The following is a 23,842-nucleotide window of genomic DNA, read 5'->3' on the forward strand; positions in this document are numbered from 1 at the left end:
GCGCAATAGTGCATTATTCCCTGAAGTATCACTAATGCAATAAAAAGGCTCATATGCAAGTACAGTAAGTTACATACCTGGGAATCTCTGGGCCTAATCCAGAGGTGGGTGCATTTAAAACACTGGGCGCAAGCACCAGATGTTTTAAATCTGTGCATGCATCAGACACACTGTGCATGTGTCCTGATAGTTATTGCTGGGGGATGCATATCGGAATTGCATGGACATCTATGCAATTCTGACAGGCATTCTTGGCCGGTGACTGGGGGTGGCTTTACATACATACATATGTACATAGTTACATATACTCATATAGATAAGCAGGTAAAGACTCATACATAGGTATACATACCTAGTGGAAAATATGCCACCTGTTTATTTATACTGTACATCTTTATTACATAGGTACATACAGCGGGTAAAATACGTATTGAACACATCAACATTTTTCTCAGTAAATATATTTGTAATGGGGCTATTGTAATGAAATTTTCACCAAATATCAGCAACAACCCATGCAATCCACACATGCAAAAAAATTAAACCATAGATGTCCATAAATTAAGTTATGTGTAAATTAAGTTATGTGCACAGCCATTTCCAGATCTCTCCAGAGATGTTCAATCAGATTGAAGTCTGGGCTCTGGCTGGGCCACCCAAGGACATTCAGAGTTGTCCTGTAACCACTCTTTTGATATCTTGGCTGTGTACTTAGGGTTGTTGTCCTGCTGAAAGATGAACCGTTGCCCCAGTCTGAGGTCAAGAGCGCTCTGGAGCAGGTTTTCATCCAGGATGTCTTGGTACATTGCTGCATTCATCTTTCCCTCTATCCTGACTAGTCTCTAAGTTCCTGCCACTGAAAAACATCCCCACAGCATGATGCTGCTACCACCATGCTTCACTGTAGGGATGGTATTGGCCTGGTGATGAGCGGTGCCTGGTTTCCTCCAAACATAACGCCTGGCATCAGCGCCGTAGCAGGATGGCAGTGGGCTCTGTGCTGCACTGCCGCTCCTCTCCCTCCCCCCACCCCCTCCTCCCCGTAAGCGCATACCTTTTCACCCTCCTGACAGGTGGAGGGTGGGAATTTCTTTAGCGTTGCTATGTGAGAGCCTCGTAGCACTCCAGGAGGTCTCTTCCTGCAGACCTCCGGAGCCGGGCAGGTAGCGGCCTGTGCGGAGGCACCGGCCGCACCACCCTCCCTACGGCCCTGCCTGGTACAGACGCCAAAGAGTTCAATCTTTGTCTCATCAGACCAGATAATTTTGTTTCTCATGGTGTGAGAGTCCTTCAGGTGCATTTTGGCAAACTCCAGGCGGGCTGCCATGTGCTTTTTACTAAGGAGTGGCTTCCGTCTGGCCACTTTACCATACAGGCCTGATTGGTGGATTGCTGCAGAGATGGTTGTCCTTCTGGAAGGTTCTCCTCTCTCCACAGAGGAATGCTGTAGCTCTGACAGAGTAACCATCGGGTTCTTGGTCACCTCCCTGACTAGGGCCCTTCTCCCCCGTTGCTGCATCCTCGGACGGAACTACGGATCACATAAGCCGGCAGGAGGTGTCTATTTGTACAGGACACCTCCTGCAGTATTAGCATATTCTAGCACAGCAGCTGCAGACTATCCCGCACAAAGCACATTATTCCCAGCAATTACCGGAATTGTATACCCAACATATAACCTAAGTTACAATGATGCAATTACTGCAAAAAATACATTTAAAATAAACTCCCATAACTAAAATTTTACACAAGTACAGAAATGTTCATTGATAAAAACTTCAGTATAAATTCATAGGGAATCGATATGGAATCTCGGCTGCCGCATGGCTAACAGTTGGATTCCCGGCAGCGGCAGCCCGACAGATCAGCAGAGCCCGGCAGCGGAAGCCCGACAGCGCTGGAAATCCTGATCGTCCCTTAGGTAAGTATAAACTAACCTAACCTAACCCTCCTTAGGGGTGCCTAACCCTAACCTCCCCCCAAGTGCCTAACCCTAATCCCCCCTCTAAGTGCCTATCCCTAACACCCCCCATCCCCACTGCCTAAACCTAAGTCCCCCGGGGGGGTGCCTAACCCTAACCTCCCCCCAGGGGTGCCTAACCCTAACCCCCCCTTCCCCTAGCCTAACCCTAACCCTCCCGGGGGGGTGCCTAACCCTAAGTCCACCCCAGGTGCCCTAAATCTAACCCTCCCCCTCCCGCGGCTGTCCGCTCGTTTTAGTTTTAGTCTAGATTTCGACGCCGTTCATTTATCCCACGCCGGGATAAAGCAGCTGGGAAGCCGGCTGTCGGTATTAAGGCAGCTGGTTTCCCGACTGCATACCCTTAGGAGATACTATACCTACCTCCATTGTTATACATTGGCTCTACACGTGGGAAGCATTGTTCTAGCAGCCAAAAGTAGTGCTGGGCCATTGTGCTGACCAGTCAAGGCCACAAATAGATGGGACAAGGAGGGACATGTGTCGGGGTCCCAGCAGATCAGGAGACGTGGCTAACACTACCAAATTTCTTTAACTACTACTACGTTTTTTAAACCACTTGCACTGTGGTGTGGGATGTAACCACAGGCAGGTGGGCTTTCCCTGACATGATTACATTGCGTTAGCGTCTTTGATTGTGTAAAGCATACTTGCCCACGTTTCATATTTCCTACCCAGGAGAAGCCTGGGGTGTCTCGGGACACTTGCAGGGGTGCCTCAGGTTGGTTGTCCAGCTTAGCGGTGAAATAAAAACAATGCTGATGCACTAGAGCGCCGTGATTCAAAAAAGTTTGATCTATGGTATGAAACTATGCATTGTCATACCATCAATGGTTCCTATAATTGAAGTTTAGCGCCTGCGCACAGCAGATTTCCAAATCCCTCACTCAATGGTACAGTTCACTGCACACTACTAGGGATGGCCATCAGTGGGTAACCATTGATGGCCACCATCTATTGTAACATCGGTGGTTATCATTGATGATATAAAACCATTCTAAGGGAAACCAATGATGATTTCAACCACTGATGGTCATCCCTGCTTTATGACATACTGGGCTGCCAGCAATCAGAACTGAGGGGCGGGGCTTCAAGGGTACATATGGGGAGGAGCTAGGCTCCATGTCCTGGCTTCAGTTAGAAAAAAAATCAAACATTGGGGACTCTCTGCCATCGATGGTGGAGAAACAATGGGCCTGATTCAGAGCCACTCGTAAGCTCCGAGCGATGTTTGCCCAACTGCGCATGCGTACGGATCGTTATACGCATGCGCGAACCAGTCAGTGCAGCCGAAATTCATGTGCTCGCTAAATAGCGAATGCCTGATAATTTGAGTGACAGAACGAGGCGTATGTGGGTGGTAACAGGGGAAGGTGGTTGAAAACGGGGAGTGGAGATCCGAACGCAGGCGTGCTTAAAGGTCAAAACGGGCGTTTTATGGGTGTGCATAATTAAAACAGCAGCGTCATTGACCACGTCACTGGGTTATTTAATAGCCAGAACTGCTCGCAAAATTGTGGTAGCAAAAACCAACCACAAGAATAGCGAGCAGTTCATACCCTGGTCGATGTACTCGATCAATCTAATAAATAGCGGACATGACTTAGGATGCGAGCGGCCAGGGGGCGTAGTTTCCCAAAAAACGATCGCAAGTTTTGTTCGCTCATTCAGACCTAGAGGCGTGAACAGACCGCAAACAGCGAACGGTTCATTTGAATAGCCACCCCTATTTTCAGGGCGAGCGAGCGCTAATTGCGTCCGGCTCTGAATCAGGCCCAATGTGTCTTGAGACAGTTGAGTCTGCACTCTCCATTCAAAAGTGAAAATACCCCAGGTGCTGCACCTTGATGTAACGGGACTAAATATGTGTTTTTCCCTCATCCTATATACATTTCAGTCCAATGTTGACAGGCAGCTGTTTCCAAGTTAGTCATTGGTGACTACCATCTTCAAGGGCGGGAGCAAACCAATTCTTGCCCCAGTTGACAGAAAGCCTGTTTACCTGTATGCACATAACTTTAGATGCACCCCCATGACACTCCTCTGTCACTCCCAGAAGATAGGATGACTCAGAGCGCATGCCTTGTTGTCACCTCAAAATGTCCAACAGAAGAACAGATTCCGTAATACGTAGGCTTGTCATATCATCAATTTTATTCAGGACACATATGAATCACACAGATTCTGTGGCTGGCTGACTTCAAGTCTCCATTTCACCTGGTTTTAATCAGCCATAGAACCTGTGTAATGCACGTGTCCCCAATTAAGGGCATGATATGACAAGCCTAGTAATACGGACACGCATAAATGTGTACATTCGCTTCAGTGCACGCTACGTAAGTAAAAACTCACCACTTGCGTCCGTGCACAGAAATTCATCCAATTTAGAATCAAACCCCTAGAGGAAAATTTACTAAGTGTCGTGTTGGGCTGCGATTACAAATCGGTGCTTTTCCCGCAGCAAATCTCAAATTTACTAAGAAGCATGTTGAACTGACAAATGTCATTCGATGGTGATATTTAGAGATGTGCAGTTTGGTTTTACTCGGATTTACTCGGATATGTTCGGATCTCAAAAACGGCATCATATTGGCTATCCTACTGTCATGTGTTTTGAATAGCCAATAAGATAAATCCGAACGAATCCGAACTTGCGGTAATGTGGCAAAAAGAACCGAGTAAATCGGAACCCGCACATCTCTAGTGATAATGGTCGTGTTGTGGCGTGTGCAAGTTCACTCGTATTGGCCCTAAATCTCACTTGAATTCCCAAATGCCTGCAGTGTGTTGAGCAGAATGCACAGATCAGTAGATTTGCGTATGCTTCTGCTTTTAAATAAGCCATTAAAGTGTTATTTTAAAAAAATAATAATTGTCGTGCCCCCCCTGCCCCCGTCCCAAGCATTACCAGCCCCCGTATTTTTAGAATTAGCATTAGGGTTGGCTATGTTCTTTTTTTAAAGCAACAATTTGGGATTCTACTGGACAAGGGGACAGATCGGCGCAAGTGACAAGGTAAGTATGTAGTGTGTAGTGTGAGTGTGAGTGTGGATGATTGTAAGTGACTGTATGTGTAATAAAATACTTAAACATTCGGTATGTGTGTCATGCCATTATTTTAATATTTCTTTTACAGGGGGACTAGAGGTACCACCGGGCCCTTAAAGCACAGCATGCTGGCACTTGTGGTTCTACAAGTAGCAGCATTAGGGGGAGACAATATTAGTTGATATATATTATTTAACCATATCAATCCCGCATCCACCGGCCACGGATGCGGGGAATAGCTTTGGGCTTCAATCCTGGCCTGGGGTACCCTGGAGAAGGTGGGCCACCTCCCCAGGGATCCCCTGACTAGTGTGGGGTGGTAAATGCTTTGGCCAGGGGACACCGTGAAGCGTAGAACCAGGCTGTGGCATTACACCCTGCTAGTAAGAGCTCGGTGCTGGTTGATGGAAATACTGGGGGAACCTATGCATTTTTTCCCTGTATTTCTAGAACCAGGAGGAAAGTACAGGGGACCCGCACGCAGTTTCTCCCCGCCCCCAGTATTTTCACAATCAGGATCGGTTCACACAGCACGTGCTGGCTGTGCTTTTGTTTTTTTATTAAATAAACCCTTTATATACACTTTTAACACAAAAACCTGCACATATCTCCCTGATTCGTTCAGGATTCACATGAACACAATTTTTCATTTGCCTCTATTCATTTCGTGCATTGATTAGTGATTTGGGTGCAAGTTTGCAAACACGAATCCTATTAAATTTGTGATTTCCAGTCATGTCAATGTTATTCCAAGGATGTTTGGTCCAATGGTGAGATGCCATAATTTGGTTTGCGAATATGGGTTTGACATGCAATATCTATGCAAATTTGCCAATAGTAAATCTGCAACTTGCTAAATCAGGGATTTATCACTGAAAAACAGCAAATCGGCTAAACTCGGCCCTTAGTAAATGTCCCCTCTAGTCTCCAGCATGCCAGATTGTATCTATTCCTGATTATTGTGCATGACCCGACTTTGGCCCTGATTCAGACCCACTCGCGAGCGGCTGTCCGCTCGCAAGTGGGTCGATGTTCTGCACTGAGCATGCGCACGACGGAGGGAGCTCCGTCGTGCGCATGCGCCAGACGCGACGAGCGAAGGAAAGTCCTTCGCTCGTTGTGTCTGATCAAAGGGGGCGTGCTGTCGATGTTGATTGACAGCACGCCCCCTTTGGTGGGCGTGCCGGGGGCGTGCCTCCCTGACGGGGGCGTTCCCACGGGAACGCCTTCCGTCAGAAGCCGGCCCACTGACATCACTAGTGATGTCAGTGGGAGTGATTTTGGATCTGATAGAGCCAAAATCACTCCGGAGCTTGCGGTTGAAAACCTCAACCGCAGGCTCCGGCTCGCAGTTTCGATGGTCGCGATGGTCACGACCATCGCGGCCATCAAAATGCACGCTCGTATAGGCTGTGGGTGGTGACCCACAGCTATACGAGCGTCCAGGAGGACGCTCCATTTTTATGGAGGGCGGCCCTCATTCAGAGCGTGCGCTCTGCTCAGAGCGTACGGCTCTGAATGAGGGCCTTTGTTTCATCCTTTGGCTCTATTCTGTGAGATCTCGTTCATCACCCTGACTTATGTCCTGACCATTCTTAGAGAGCCTATACACTAATAGATGGAGAAACAAGAGCACAATTACGACATTGTAATCGTACTGTCGTTTCACAGTCTGTGATGTGTCTACACTGAATGTAGAGTCTTTCAGGTTGGGCACATTCGTCAGCCCCGTACATGCAGACAATGATAGATGTCAAAAACGACCAGCGGGCACGCGCATCACTTGTAATTTTTGACATTTAAATTCCCGAATTGTGTCCGATTACTGAGCGATTGCACGAATATGATGTCGTAATCGTGCAATCGCTCAGTAAGGTCGCGTAGTGGGTATGCACCTTTACTGTTGCTCCCTTTTGCTCTGTTGTGACCCCTCGCTATGAGACCCTGTTTGATGCTGATTACCCTCCAGCATACCACACTAGGAACCAACTCAGAAGGCTGCAACCTGCTGCCAGGTGCAGCAAAGCCCAATGTCCCATGTGGGGGTCTCGGGTTAAATTCAGTGCTTATATTATTGGTTGCCCAAATGTTAGCTGGAAGTAAGAATCCATATATCCAAGCATAACTCGTGACATTATTAGGGTCTGCAACTATCTACTGGTTAGTAAGCACGTTGTTATTGCACATAACGATCATAGTGAACACTGCGGCCGTCATTCACATTGTGCAGCTGGGGCATAGTGCATAATAGTCTTTAGCAGATCTGCTTCAGTCTGTCCCATGTGAGGTGTTGGGCAGACTGAGTATGTTCCTTGCTAAGCACAAAGTAGGTGCACTGCTGCACTTTGTTTCATGGAGCTGGGCAAAATTGAGATTTCATTTTGCAGAGCGAGATTAATGAAATGAGAAAGGAGTGTAGAGGGTATCATTTTAGGGACATTTGTACTCCGCAATAACACTTAATTTTTGTATCGCCTCTGGGCTGAGACTCATCGAACCTTTTCAATGGATTACAGCTTTTACCTTCCAGCGCAATTTGTAAATGAGAGTCTGTGTGGATATTGTAAATTCTGCTTGGTTCCATATTGTAAAATTTTGTGGCTGTGATGTCATTAAACAGAGATCTTGCAATATTTAAGAATGTGATTTCCCCAATAGAAGTAAAGCATGCAGCAGCTCGTATACAGAACTTGTGAAACTACTGCAACAATTAGGCTGCACAATACTACCGTATATAAACACAGTGAAAGAGCGCCATCTAGTGGTCCACAAACCTCGATATTCCAAAACATCCCATTTTTACTACTCCTGCACAGATGCTTTATGTCTGTAATATGTTTGCTTCATAATCATTAGGACAAAACATTTTACAGACCATAACTTTCCCATGGCCCATTATCTAACACAAATAACATTTTCATATATCCCAAAATCATTTCCAGCATATACTTGTTTATTATTACAAGGTTCGAAACACAACATGCATGCCGTGTTATATTTTCTATTTCCAAATAATTATACTAATTTGAAATCAAATATGACCTTAATTGTCCATGACATAAATACTGTCGATGTAGAATCTACTCTACTGATCACCTTCTATTTCCTTATCCAAACAAAATACAAAGCCACATTTAAATGTAGTGTGATTGAGTAACCAAGAGGTCATTAGCCATCATATGAGTGCCATCATATCTAAGATATGCTTTTATATGTGTCTGAGAATGATAAAGAAAAGTTTCATCTTGTGGAGTGCATAATACTTGTTTTATCAAGGGGTTTACTGTGTGGTTTATGTTAATACATGGCTTGAGGGTAGTAATTGTACTTATGTATGTACTGTATGTATGTATGTATGAATGTATGTTTGAGGGTAGCAAATTGTATACTTAGACTAGTGATTAATAAATGATGGTTCACAACAAATACTTTAGTGCCCCATAATGTCACAAACCAAAATTAATATATGTCTACATTTCAGATCTGCCACAATTTATATATTATTTTTACCTCTACAACGGACTCTTAAGCTGGGTACAAGAATAACAGATATATCTGAAGATCAACTGATCTGTATATGATGGTTGTTCATACACACTGAACAACCATCATCTGTCATCTGCCCATGGGTCCCGCTGGCCGGATTTCGCTGCGACCTCCTCCCTGTGGCCTCCACTGCAAGTGTACGGGAGGTCGGCTGATCGCCCGTATACACAGCACGATGGACAGATATATCTGCATCTATGTCATTCACAGACATATCGCTGGTACACATAGACCGACAGGTGCACAATATATTGGCCGATCACTTGATTGCCCAATATATCTGCCAGTGTGTACACAGCATTATAGTTGTATGTACTGGAGCTCTTCACATCCATTTGTACCAATGGGCAAAAAAAACTATTTGCCGATAAAAAGGCATGAAAACAAGTACAAAAATACTTTCCCCAAAACATTTTGTGTTGCACTACTGTAAAACAGACGCCAGTATTCATAGGAAACATGCATTTTTTTTATTTGATTTTCAAACTATGCAGTCACTAGAGTCCATTATCTCACAATTGTGCAGTCAAAATATTTTTCTTTAGCAGTCTTATCCTACCTAGCGACAACTAAATTGGTCAGTCCAACCGCTGTGCAACACCTATACATCTCTCTACCAAAAGGAAATGGAGGATATCTAGCATATAAATAACACACGCTGGAAATTCGGGCAATCCCAACGTCATTTACAAATCAGCGGAAAGCAATGATAGTTTATTGCTGCTTTACCATTATTTCCTATTGGCGCTAGTCCCGCAGCAAGAACGTAACAGGCCGCCATTTCTCACAATTAAAACATCAGTGTTGGGTCTTCACAAGACCAACACTGTGCAAAGTATTGTAAATAAATGATTCCAGGACAAGTACTTTTTAAAGTACAATAAATACATTATTTATAAATGGTCCAAGTATAATAGAGAGCAGTGGCTGCTCCAGGGGTGAGGCTGCAGTGCAGTCCAAAATTCAAATAGAGGAACCACACCAAGTGCCAGTGAGTCCCGGCAGTGATGTTTGGCAGCAGTTGCAGTGACAGTTGGTGTGACTCCCTTATTTGAATTTTGGACCGCGCTGCAACCCCACCTCTGGAGCCACCACTGATAGAGAGGTATCCCAAAGAGCCCTGTCCATTATACCAAAATAGTGAAAATAACACATGACTTATTTCACCTTCTATTTCCTACATCAAATCAATATTTGGTGTGACCACCCTTTGCCTTCAAAACAGCATTAATTCATTAGAGGTGACAGAACTCATGGCCTGATTCTGACCCGCTCGCGAGCGCTCGCAAGCGGGTCGATGGTGCCCAGGTGTGAATGCGCACGATGGAGGTGGCTCCATCGTGCGCATGCGCGAGACCCGAATATCGACGGCTAAGCCGTCGTTAAGGGTCTCGCACCAAAGGGGGTGTGCTGTCGATGGTGATTGACAGCACGCCCCCTTTGGTGGACGTGCCGGGGGCGTGGCTGCCCCGACGGAGGCGTTCCCATGGGAACACCTACCGTCTGGTTCCGGCCTCACTGACATCACTAGTGATGTCAGTGGGAGTGCTTTTGGCTCTGATAGAGCCAAAAGCACTCCTGGGCTTGCGGCAGCGAGACCTACCGCAGGGTCTCGTCGCAAGCCCGATGGTCGCGATGGTCTTGACCATCGCGACCATTATTTCAGCCGCTCGCTATAGCTGTGGGTGGTCAGCTATGCGAGCGGCCAGGAGCGTCCAGCTCTGAATCAGGGCCTCAGTTCAACCTGGTTACTGCTCACTTTAACCCCTGGTTATACTGCATCAACGAGGTCTCTCACAGGTAAAGATTTCAAAGCAGACTGGGGTTTCAAGATGTGCTGTTCAAGATCTTTTGAAGAAGCACAAAGAATCATGCAACATTGGGGACCGTAGATGCAGTGATTGGCCAAGGAAACTTTCATCAGATGAAAGACACATCATGCTTACTTCCCTTCAAAATCAGAAGATGTCCAGCAGTGCCATCAGCTCAGAACTTGCAAAAATCAGTGGGACCCAGGTACACCCATCTTCTGTTCAGATAAGTCTGCCAGAAGTGGTCTTCATGGAAAAATTGCGGCCTAAAAGCCATACCTTCGACGTAGAAACAAGGCCAAGCGACTCAACTATGCACGAAAAACATAGGAACTGGGGTGCAGAAAAATGGCAGAAGGTGCTCTGGACTGATGAGTCAAAATTTGAAATATTTGGCTGTAACAGGAGGCAGATTGTTCGCCGAAGGGCTGGAGAGCGGTAGAATAATGAGTTTCTGCAGGCAACAGTGAAGCATGGTGGAGGTTCCTTGCATGTTTGGGGCTGAATTTCAGCAAATGCAGTTGGGGATTTGGTCAGGGTTAATGGTGTCCCCAATGCTGAAAAATACAGGCAGTTGCTTAACTATTGTGCAATACCATCAGGGAGGCGTCTGATTGGCTTCATTCTGCAGCAGAACAATGACCCCAAACATACAGCAAATGACATTAAGAACTATCTTCAGTGTAAAGAAGAACAAGGAGTCCTGGAAGTGATGATATGGCCCCCACAAAGCCCTGATTTCAACATCATCGAGTCTGTCTGGGATTACATAAAAAGACAGGAGGACTTGAGCAATCCTACATCCACAGAATATCTGTGGTTAGGTCTCCAAGATGTTTGAAACAACCTCCCTGTGGAGTTCCTTCAAAACTGTGTGCAAGTGTACCTAGAAGAATTGATGCTGTTTTGAAGACAAAGGGTGATTACCAAATAAATATTGATTTGATTTAGATTTCTTTTCTGTTCATTCACTTTGCATTTTGTAAATTGATAAAAATAAACTATTAACACTTCTATTTTTGAAAGCATTCTTACTTTGCAGCATTTTTCCACACGTGCCTAAAACTTTTTCACAGTACTGTATATTGCTTGATCTTTTATAGTTCATATGGAAGAAAATTACCTGGGAAAGAAAACAACAACAATTGACCAGCACACTCGCACTTGGCATCAATACATTAGGGATGGGATTCAAGGATCAATCTTTTGAAAAGATCGATCTTCATGTCCAATGCATGGTGAATTGGATCGATCCTGGAGGCATTATCTATCAATGGATTGATCCAAAAACCTCGATACTTGGAGTGATGATCACTTACCTGTTCTCTGGTGTCTTCATTGCTTTGGGCATGCTGGACATTTTCTCTTTTTTTGTAACTGCGCATGCGTAAGCTATCTTTAATGCCCGAACTGCGTATGTGCAAAAAATAATATCCATTTGGAAGAAGATCAATATTCTTTGCCAGATAAATTTTCTTGTATTAAATACAAAGATGCTGATGCCATATTTATGCAAAAGATTGATACGGAACCACCCATTGCCCAATTCCCATCCCTATATTAAAAGATCAAAGCCGAAAGTTTCCAGTTTTCCCCTTCACTGTTAGTCAATCAGGATAAGAGCCAGTCACACTGGCAAATTGCGATTTGGTCTGGAGCATTTCGGATATGGGAGACTCAACCTGTATTTTCGGAGCTTGACTGCGGGAGCATTCACCATCTTCAGATGGCATTTGCTCCCACAACCTGCTTCACAACCCGGGATGTGAAGAACGATACTTTCCCCTTCCACTGGACACCGGGCTTTTGTGCACATGCGTGACCCAGGGCCGTCTCCACGCCAGAGCAATGATGAATTGCTCTGGCGCTCACGTTGAGATGGAATGTTAATGATAATTAACATAATGAATAAAATTAATGATAATTAACATAATGAATAGAGCCCATAGAGTGAGTCTATAGTGCATAGTCCACCATATTTTCCTGATTGCAGATACATCTTGTATCTCATGCAGGAAGGAGCATGACTAAAGCAGATCTGCAGAGTGTGTGTGTATGCAGTGTGGGTGTATATTTATATGTATACGTATGCAGGAACTATCCGGCTGCCACATCTCTTCTGTCTGTTTACTGCCTCGTTTGGCAAAACATGTGCCTGTATGGGTTGTTTGCAAACTCATTAGTGTTGTATATCTACATGGCGCACTAGTCATTTTCTAATGGGTGACATGAGCGCTCTTTTTTTGTGTTTGTTACATAGGGAAGCATAGAAAAGGCCTCAGTCAGTTGATTAGATCCAGAGCCAAATAAATAAAATGACAGTAGGGGGTTAGAGTAGTGACTGTAAAAGAACTACCTTAGGGAGGGCATGTGGGTAGCGGACAGAATGTAAAACCAGGAGCATGGGGAAGTGTAATGACAAGGAAAAATGCGGGTGAATGCAGACCGCTGCCTTTTCATACTGTTTATACTTTGCAACACATCAGACATAAGGCTAGTATTTACAGTTTATAAGACACCTTTACAGCTTATAAAGAAGGCTGTACATCCCAAAGGATCTTTCAAGAACAGAATATTTGGTAGCACTAAATTACAGTGGTTAGTATTGCTGCCTCACAGCACTAAGGTCATGAGCTAATTTTCCAAGATGGGCCCTATCTATGTTCTCTCAGTGCTTGCGTGGTTGATTAATTGGCTGAAAACGAAGAAAATGTATCCTAGTGTGCCTGCAGGTTAAGCTGGGTACACACTACACAATGGAACCCTGCATACACACTTGCCGATGCCAGGTCCGATGGGGGGAGCTATGTGCATGGCATCATTTGCAACATCCCTTTGGCCATGCAGCAGGGCCGATGGGCGATGTCGCTAATGACCCATGGGAGCGCACATATCATGGGTACACACTACTCCAGCGTTTTTCAACAACTGTGCCGGGAGGTTGTGAAGTGTGCCACGGCTGCTGGCCCGTGCAGCGCTGCCGCTGAGCTTCTCTTGGAGGCTCAGGGGTGCCCGGGTCACCACCTCTAGACGCGGTGGCATGACATCTCAGGTCACGCATACTGCATTGCCTGTCCGCCCTGCCAGTCACCCAGCCAGCCAGCCATTAAGACAGTCACCCAGCCATCCAGGCTCGCCAGTCACCCAGCCCTTAAGTCAGTCACCAAGCCGGCCGGGCCCGCCAGTCACCCAGCCAGCTCCTCTTTCCCGCCCGCATACTGCTCACAGCTCTGCACTTAGTGCTGTTACAGAGCAAGAGCAACACCAACTGGAGGGAGAGGACAGGGCCGTCACTCGTGAGTGTCATTTTGTTTTGTTTTTCTGTGGGGGCCAGTCAACTCCTTTTTTATGTGGGGAGCAATTTTTGTTTTGTTTTGTTCCTGTGGGGTGAGCCAATCTGCTTTTTTTTCCTGTGGAGAGCAATGTGGTTTTTTCTCTGTGGGGGCCAATGTGATTTTGTAAAACACAATACATGAGGAAGTCCTGAAAAGTATCATTGTATTTTCATCAACAAGTAGATCTTACTAACTGCTTTGGGGTTGTTTACATTTGGATGTAAGTACATTTTATGACACGCCTCTCAGATATAACAGTACACATCCACATTACCGCCGCGCTCATAGGTGCTGCTCTCACATTCTCCCTGAAATGCTTTTTCAATAGTAGGCAAGTATGGTTAGAGAGATGTAGACTGTAAGCTCCACTGGAGCCGGGATTGATATGAATGATAAATACTCTGTGTATACCACTCAGTGGTGCTAAATAACCAATCTATATATTAATTGTACAAAGTCTAGACATGTGCAGTGGGAGCGGGTCTGACTGGAGACATACCAGAGCTCAGGGCCATTTCCCCACCCCCCAGCTAAACACTCCTGCTGACGGGGACAGAGAGTAGGGATCACAGGAAGGATCAGCCAGGGAACATGTAAAGGTGAGAGGGAAGGATGGAGTATCCAATATACTAGCAGAAGATAACTTCATAACTGTAAACAAATCTTTTACCAAATAGTTTTTCTGTCACATTTACTTTCATACTTTGTATCTAAAGCGAAATATAAATTATTTTAAGGTATTTTTTCTTAATAAGAAATATGGTAAATTTATGTTGGAATACGAAGGGTGATTGAAACGTTTGTGGCCTAAGGTACAATGAAATGTGCTAAACAGTTTATTATTATTTTCACAAAAGATTTAAGAAAACTTCTTTTAGTAATTACATAACTAGTTACAAGTTAATAACTATTGGGGTTTTTTTTGCAGACATTTGAAATGGACACGATACAGATTTTTAAATCCGCTACCTCGTCATAAGGGGTTTAATACCCACAGAGATCCATGAGGACATGGTTATGACACTAAGGGAAGCTGCTCCAATGGGCAGCAGAATTCAAACGAGGAAGAGAGAGCCTTGAAGATGATACCCGTCCTGGTAGGCCGTCACCGTTACCACACAAGAAACCATTGACAAAATCCATGACATGAGTGTTACATTGCCAAACATCTATGTATCTCCCAGGAACGTGTTCATGCTGTTATTCACAATGAACTCCGAATGACAAAGGTCTCTGCTCAATGGGTCCCAAAACTTCTTAGTGTTGATCAGAAGCGGGAACTTCTCACCATGTAAAAGACCAATTGGGCTCTGTTTCATGCAGATCCTGAGAAGTTTCTTCAGCAATTTGGTGAAGACTTTAAACCGGAGACTAAAGAACAATCAAAACAGTGGAAGCATCTGGGATCTCCTGCTCCATAGAAGTCGAAGTCAATGCTGTCTCCTGGAAAGGTGATGGCCTCCATCTTTTGGGATGCAGAAGGAGTATTGCTGGTGGACTACCTTAAAAAGGGTAATACTATCACCGGGACATACTACGCTAATCTTTTGCAGTAGCTACGACAAAAACTCAAGAAGGATCAAAGTGGGAAGTTGACAAGACAATGATCCAGCTAAAAAGTCACTGGTGGCCATCACTGCCAGCCAGAATTGTGGAACTGTTTGAACACCCGCCATATTTACCTGATTTGGCACCCTCTGAAGAAAAACTGAAGAAAGAGCTTGGGGGTCGCTATTTTGCCATGGACAATGACAAGCCGTTAATCAGTTTTTGAGGTTACAAGATGCTGACTTCTACAAGACAGGGATATGTATGCTCCACAACCACTGGTCTAAGGACATCTACAAGGGGATTATGTTGAAAAGTAATGCAGTTAAATTGCCTACAAATAAATGCTTGTACCTTAAAGCCACAAACTTTTCAATCACCCCTCGTAATGCTCACTATAAAACCCAGTTAGTCCCCAATTCAAGAACGAGATTTCTGATCCCAATTAGAAGCAATTAACCACCTAATTTAAAAAAAATAAAATTTGTTGGATTTTACCACAAAAACAACTTAATTAATTAATATGATTCATATTAAGCAAATCCTATGGCTAACGTCTGTGGATGTACAAAATTATGACACATATTTGGAATCAATATCCAAGAAGTCGTACATAAAATAAAGCACAATATAGCCAATATGTTGAGAGGCGGTGTGTAAAGGGTATTTTTATTTTATACTAATATAAAATGTTTTCCTGGAAGTACCCTATATAGACAGGTGTATAATGTACGCTTTTAACTCTGTGTTCATTTTTACAAGCGTTAGTTGGACCCAGATGTAACTTTGTGAAGGCATTCAGAACTATACAACATACCAGTGTAATTGTGATTATGAGGATTGAAAGATATAAGAGCAAAAACTCCTAATCGCATGTTTCTTCAGCTGATTAATAACTGCAAAATGTACAGTAAAAGAATTATAAAAAATTTGTCTGTTTTGATGTGTGCTTTCTCTCTCATTGTGACATTTCACATATCATCAAGTAATTCCAGGAGGCTGAAACAGGTTTTGAAATTTGCACTACTGCACTTTAGCGGACTATCCAATAGGGATCTAATTTCACATCTCATGAGATAAGGGATCTTTTTAAATTGGTTAATCTGAATATGAAATGTTGAATATTTTGGCTACTGATTGGTGTACTCAACATACCATTATTTGATTTGAAGTATTTTTTTTCCTTATATTAAATATTATACTATACACTCCATTCCATCTTTTACAATTTTATTCAATTTTTTTTTATAATTATTGGCAATAGCGCTGTTTACTCCTTCTTTGTGTGTGTATACATCTTATTATTGAGTTTTGACTACCCTCATTTATAACAGCAGCTTTAGAACTACTACCCTGTGTAGTGCCTGAATAGAACCACTTGGTAGTTCAATATCTCTTTCTGTGTAGAACATACAGTATAACAATCATATTGGATTGCTTGTAACTTTGTACTTTCTAGCATGACCTACATCTGGACAAAGACTAGGGGGAAATGTAATGAGGAACTATTTGTTAAAATTGCATATTTTTGCCATGGGCTTTGAAGCAGAGATTTTTATTTTAGTGAAATACCCAATGTTTTGGGTAGGGAAATTATTATTTATTTACTAGATATTCTCATTGTCTCCTGCTAAGATTATTTAAGCTTTAGTAAACATATGAGCACATTAAGGACTCAGTTGTATCAGCTTTATTATACATATTAGCACATTATAGACTCATTTGTATCTGTATGGCTAGTATCACACACAACGGTTTTGTCTGGACGGAAAAAAAAACATCAGTTTTTTTCCCTGTGGATCAGTCCCTTTCACACGCTACGGTTTTGTGCTGTGTGTAATGTTAATGCCGTGTGTTTGAATCTCCTTTCTGAAGACCGTGGACAGCAACCATCCTAGTCAGTGGTTATCACGGCTATAACACGGTGACTGTGCCGTGTTCGTGCAGGAGTGTGAAAGCCCTGATGTATTTGTAACTTCCAATGAAATTATGGAATAGAAACGTCCAGTTTTTTGCCGGACGGACAAATTTGTTGTGTGAGAAATAGTCCTATGGCCCCTATCAGTATCTCTGCACTGTGTTAGAGTCTCCCCTTTACCTCCATTACTTCTTTGCGGATGCTGACGATCCGGAACCAATGCACAAGCTGCGGAAACCCTTCGAGCTCTGCATTACGCTCTTGCAGAGCCACTTTCCTCTTGCAGGACAGCTGGCGGCTGAAGTATTTCACCAGTTTGCTCTGAAACAAAACAGGCAAATCAGTAAGCGGTGGAAAGTAAATGCCCTTTGTTATTATGTTAATAATATTTAAAGATGATTATTATTTGAACATGATAAATCTTACATGACTAAAGGGAGGATTTTGTGCATGTGCATAAGTCTCTTTGACACTGATCGTCTAAAGTCGGAACTCAAATGCCATACAGTTGGAGACCAATGCCAATGATGTGATTTGCTAATATCGGTTGGACATTGCAGTTTGAGGGTCCACAACAATTTCTCTTAAGCACTTAAAATAGGTACACACTATAAGATTATCTGTCCAATCAAGCTGGTTGGAACAAAAATCTGGTAATGTATGTGGGAGCAAATGACAATCAACAATTTGTTCCCAAACAATGGAAAACAGACAAAAATGGTCGTTCAGACAAATGGTATAAATCCATTTGAATTATCCAAATGACTGTTTTTGGCCATTTTCTGGCATTTGGGGGCAAATGGTCGCTTGTCATTTACTCTCATAAATTACCAAATTTTCATTCCCACCAGCCAGATTGGACAGATAATCTTACAGCGTGTACCTAGCTTTAGCTAGTCATTCCCAACAGCCAGATTGGACAGATAAATCTTATAGCATGTACCTAGCTTTAGTTAGTCATTCCCACCAGCCAGATTGGACAGATAATCTTATAGCGTGTATCTAGCTTTAGTTAGTCATTCCCACCAGCCAGATTGGACAGATAATCTTATAGCGTGTACCTAGCTTTAGTTAGTCATTCCCACCAGCCAGATTGGACAGATAATCTTATAGTGTGTACCTAACTTTAGTTAGTCATTCCCACCAGCCAGATTGGACAGATAATCTTATAGCGTGTATCTAGCTTTAGTTAGTCATTCCCACCAGCCAGATTAGACAGATAATCTTATAGCGTGTACCTAGCTTTAGTTAGTCATTCCCACCAACCAGATTGGACAGATAATCTTATAGTGTGTACCTAACTTTAGTTAGTCATTCCCACCAGCCAGATTGGACAGATAATCTTATAGCGTGTATCTAGCTTTAGTTAGTCATTCCCAACTCCGATACAGTGCATTACTGACACTGATAGGCGTGGTACAACCACTCTGCTGTACAGAGCAAACCTGATACTATGCATTACTGACACTGATAGGCATGGTAACACCATACTTGCCTACCCTCCCGATATGGTCGGGAGCCTCCCGAAAATCGGGTGCCGCTCCCGACCACCCGGAAGGCAAGGCAAGTCTCCCGGAACCAGCCGCAGCCATCCCACACCCCCCGTTGCCGGCCACTTAATATGCAGCCCGGGGGATCAGATGACACGATTCACGTTAAATCGCGTCATCAAAGCCCCGCCCCCCGCAGTACAGTGCCTGTATTACGGGCTCTGAACAGCGGGGGGCGGGGCCACGATGACGTGTTGAGCCGCCACGCCCCCCCCCGCTCCGCCCACCTGCTGTGAGAGGAGTGTCGTCCAGGCTGTCCCCTCCCGGAAGGGACAGCCTAAATGTAGGCAAGTCTGGGTAACACTACTCTGCTGTACAGGACTAACCTGATACTGTGCATTACTGACACTGATAGGCATGGTAACACTACTCTGCTGTACAGGACTAACCTGATACTGTGCATTACTGACACTGATAGGCATAGTAACACCACTCTGCTGTACAGGGCAAACCTGATACTGTGCAATATTGACACTGATAGGCATGGTAACACCACTCTGCTGTACATGGCAACTCTGATACTGTGCATTACTGACAAAGATGGGCATGGTAACACCACTCTGCTGTACAGGGCAAACCTGATACTGTGCAATATTGACACTGATAGGCATGGTAACACCACTCTGCTGTACATGGCAACTCTGATACTGTGCATTACTGACACTGATAGGCATGGTAACACCACTCTGCTGTACATGGCAACTCTGATACTGTGCATTACTGACACTGACAGGCATAGTAACACCACTCTGCTGTACATGGCAACTCTGATACTGTGCATTACTGACACTGATAGGCATGGTAACACCACTCTGCTGTACATGGCAACTCTGATACTGTGCATTACTGACACTGATAGGCATGGTAACACCACTCTGCTGTACAGGACTAACCTGATACTGTGCATTACTGACACTGATAGGCATAGTAACACCACTCTGCTGTACGTGGCAACTCTGATACTGTGCATTACTGACACTGATAGACATAGTAACACTACTCTGCTGTACATGGCAACTCTTATACTGTGTATTACTGACACTGACAGGCATAGTAACACCACTCTGCTGTACATGGCAACTCTGATACTGTGCAATACTGACACTGATAGGCATGGTAACACCACTCTGCTGTACAGGACTAACCTGATACTGTGCATTACTGACACTGATAGGCATGGTAACACCACTCTGCTGTACAGGACTAACCTGATACTGTGCATTACTGACACTGATAGGCATGGTAACACCACTCTGCTGTACAGGACAAACCTGATACTGTGCATTACTGACACTGATAGGCATGGTAACACCACTCTGCTGTACAGGACTAACCTGATACTGTGCATTACTGACACTGATAGACATAGTAACACTACTCTGCTGTACATGGCAACTCTTATACTGTGTATTACTGACACTGACAGGCATAGTAACACCACTCTGCTGTACATGGCAACTCTGATACTGTGCAATACTGACACTGATAGGCATGGTAACACCACTCTGCTGTACAGGACTAACCTGATACTGTGCATTACTGACACTGATAGGCATGGTAACACCACTCTGCTGTACAGGACTAACCTGATACTGTGCATTACTGACACTGATAGGCATGGTAACACCACTCTGCTGTACAGGACAAACCTGATACTGTGCATTACTGACACTGATAGGCATGGTAACACCACTCTGCTGTACAGGACTAACCTGATACTGTGCATTACTGACACTGATAGGCATGGTAATACTACTCTGCTGTACAGGACTAACCTGATACTGTTCACGTGGTAACACCACTCTGCTGTACATGGCAACTCTGATACTGTGCATTACTGACACTGATGGGCATGGTAACACTACTCTGCTGTACGTGGCAACTCTGATACTGTGCATTACTGACACTGATAAGCATGGTAACACCACTCTGCTGTACAGGGCAAACCTGATACTGTGCATTACTGACACTGATAGGCATGGTAACACCACTCTGCTGTACATGGCAACTCTGATACTGTGCATTACTGACAATGATAGACATAGTAACACTACTCTGCTGTACATGGCAACTCTTATAATGTGCATTACTGACACTGACAGGCATAGTAACACCACTCTGCTGTACATGGCAACTCTGATACTGTGCATTACTGACAATGATAGGCATGGTAACACCACTCTGCTGTACAGGGCAAACCTGATACTGTGCATTACTGACACTGATAGGCATGATAACACTACTCTGCTGTACATGGCAACTCTGATACTGTGCAATACTGACACTGATAGGCATGGTAACACCACTCTGCTGTACAGGACTAACCTGATACTGTGCATTACTGACACTGATAGGCATGGTAACACCACTCTGCTGTACATGGCAACTCTGATACTGTGCATTACTGACACTGATAGGCATGGTAACACTACTCTGCTGTACATGGCAACTCTGATACTGTGCAATACTGACACTGATAGGCATGGTAACACCACTCTGCTGTACAGGATTAACCTGATACTGTTCACATGGTAACACTACTCTGCTGTACGTGGCAACTCTGATATTGTGCATTACTGACACTGATAAGCATGGTAACACCACTCCGCTGTACAGGGCAAACCTGATACTGTGCATTACTGACACTGATAGGCATGGTAACACCACTCTGCTGTATAGGGCAAACCTGATACTGTGCATTACTGACACTGATAAGCATGGTAACACCACTCTGCTGTTCAGGGCAAACCTGATACTATGCATTACTGACACTGATAAGCATGGTAACACCACTCTGCTGTTCAGGGCAAACCTGATACTATGCATTACTGACACTGATAGGCATGATAACACTACTCTGCTGTACATGGCAACTCTGATACTATGCATTACTGACACTGATAGGCATGGTAACACCACTCTGCTGTTCAGGGCAAACCTGATACTATGCATTACTGACACTGATAGGCATGGCATCACTACTCTGCTGTACAGGGCAAACCTGATACTGTGTATTACTGACACTGATAGGCATAGTATTACTACTACTGCTTTACAGGGCAAACCTGATACTGAGCATCACGGACACTGATAGCAATAGAATTAGTACTTTCAAGTACAAGGTAAAACTGCTACTGTGCGTTACTGACTGAGGTATGGCATCACTACTCTGCTGTACATACTGCATAAATGCCCATTACTACAACTGGGCATTTTTCTGAGCATTTCTGATATAAAAACATATTTTATTGGTTACCAACTCTACTAATGTGCATATATTTTGGGCAATACCAACAGACATGTTGTTGGGATGTAGCACAACTGTTGTGCGCAAAACTGACTATTATATATATAAAAACAAATGTCCTGGCTGACTCATGCATGCCCAGGCCAAACCCCTGACCAACAAAACATGTAATTCAAGTAGTATATGCCTTCCATGACGTAGGTGCCCACTAAGCAGGAATTTTTCAAAATTCGACTCCTAAGGGGGTGAAAAGGGCTAAAATATTTCCTTCCCCTGTGCAATATCCTGACTGACTGATTCATCAACACCCTGCCCAAACCCCTTGACCTAGAAACATGAAATTCAGGGAGGATATATCTTCCATGACCTAAGCACCCACTAAGCAGGGATTTTTCCGAAATTCTACCCCTTAAGAAAGTCGCCACTAAGGACTTAACACGTTGACTAGAATTTTTCCATTTGGCCACTTTACTTGCTTTGTATTTGGATTTTTCTTTTTCTCAAACATGGCAATTAAGTTTTTGAATGTTAAAGGGCAGATAGTGCCTCTAAAGGGGAGATGGTACCTCTAAAGGGGAGATGCCTCACACCATTGTCCCCATCACAAGAGACAGAGCCTGCCTGTACCGGTCCCTCTCCTATCTCATGTATGACACTCAGCTAATGGCTAGGGAGATGCATGAACTAATTGTAAGGCACGTGGTGGACAACTGGACAGAGTTCTCCATTATGTCCCACGACAGTAAGGCCACATTGATTACTTATGTGTGTATTGAAGTTGATAACACGCCTTGTAAAAATGTGGTTCTGGTTTATTTTGCTCTTAATGCCAATAAAAATTGTTTGAAAAAAAAAATCTTAATTTAAATTAATGTTGATACTAGTACACTCCTTTACCCCAGAAGCATAAAATTAACAAAACATATAAGTTAAGTTAAGATGAGATAAAGGAAATACAAAAGGTCTACCCGGGTGAACCTGGGTACATTAGCTACAGTAATTCCTAATATAATGAGTATCATAGTGGGTGTCATCTGTATATACCTATCAGTACAAATTTGCATTTCATTCAAAGAATAATAATATAAAGGACATCTGTTAAGTAGGGGTGAGCGGGTTCGGATTTCTGAAATCCGAACCCCCCCGAGCCCCCCCGATCCGAGTCCGATCCGAATCAGGCTCGACTTTTCCCGCCTGACTCGGATCTGAAATCGAGGCAAAACGTCATCATCCCGCCTTCCGAGTCTCGCGGGTTTTGGATCCTATATAAGGTACCCACGTCGGCGCCATTTTCTCACTCGGCTGTGGACAGTGAAGAGGGAGGGTGGGAGTTAGGGCTGTGTAGTGTAGTGTAGTGTAGTGCTGCTGTTGTCCACTACTTCAAAGTCCATAGGGGCTGGCTGTGTTGTGCTGTGCTGCTGTTGTTAATAGGGGCTGTGTCCACTACTTCAAAGTCCATAGGGGCTGGCTGGACTGTGTTGTGCAGTCAGTTCTCCATAGGGGCTGTGTCCACTCCAAAGTCCTGTGCAGTGTCCCAGTCCTAAAGAGGTGCTGTAGTGTTGTCCAGGGGGTGCTCTGTCCATCAGGGGTGCTCCCCCCAAGTGCTAAAAAAATAATATATTTTCTGTGTTTGTGAATTGTGTGTGCAGTAGCCGCACGGGCATCAACAAAGTAGTGCCAAGCGTGCGCCTGTGTCATAAGTAAAGGGCCGGCTGGCTTGACCGTTAAAGGGTGCTGTAACCCCCGAAAGTACACTCCAGTCCAAACCAAAAAAAAATTATTTTCTGTGTTTGTGAATTGTGTGCGCAGTAGCCGCACGTGCATCAACAAAGTAGTGCCAAGCGTGCGCCTGTGTCAT

General features: G+C 44.1%; 1 protein-coding gene across 2 annotated transcripts in view; it reads right to left on the bottom strand.

Moving 5' to 3' along the window:
* The window catches only part of KSR2 (kinase suppressor of ras 2), a 534,326-nt gene that overhangs the window by 422,526 nt on the left and 87,958 nt on the right, over nucleotides 1-23,842 (bottom strand). For both annotated transcript variants that reach the window (XM_088449103.1, XM_088449104.1), the window contains exon 2: nucleotides 17,368-17,508. In XM_088449103.1, the coding sequence (XP_088305229.1) occupies nucleotides 17,368-17,508 (141 nt within the window). The remainder of the gene's footprint in view (nucleotides 1-17,367; nucleotides 17,509-23,842) is intronic.

Source organism: Taudactylus pleione, unplaced genomic scaffold, assembly GCF_031769625.1.
Source record: "Taudactylus pleione unplaced genomic scaffold, aTauple2 ptg000479l, whole genome shotgun sequence".
Taxonomy (NCBI): Eukaryota; Metazoa; Chordata; class Amphibia; order Anura; family Myobatrachidae; genus Taudactylus; species Taudactylus pleione.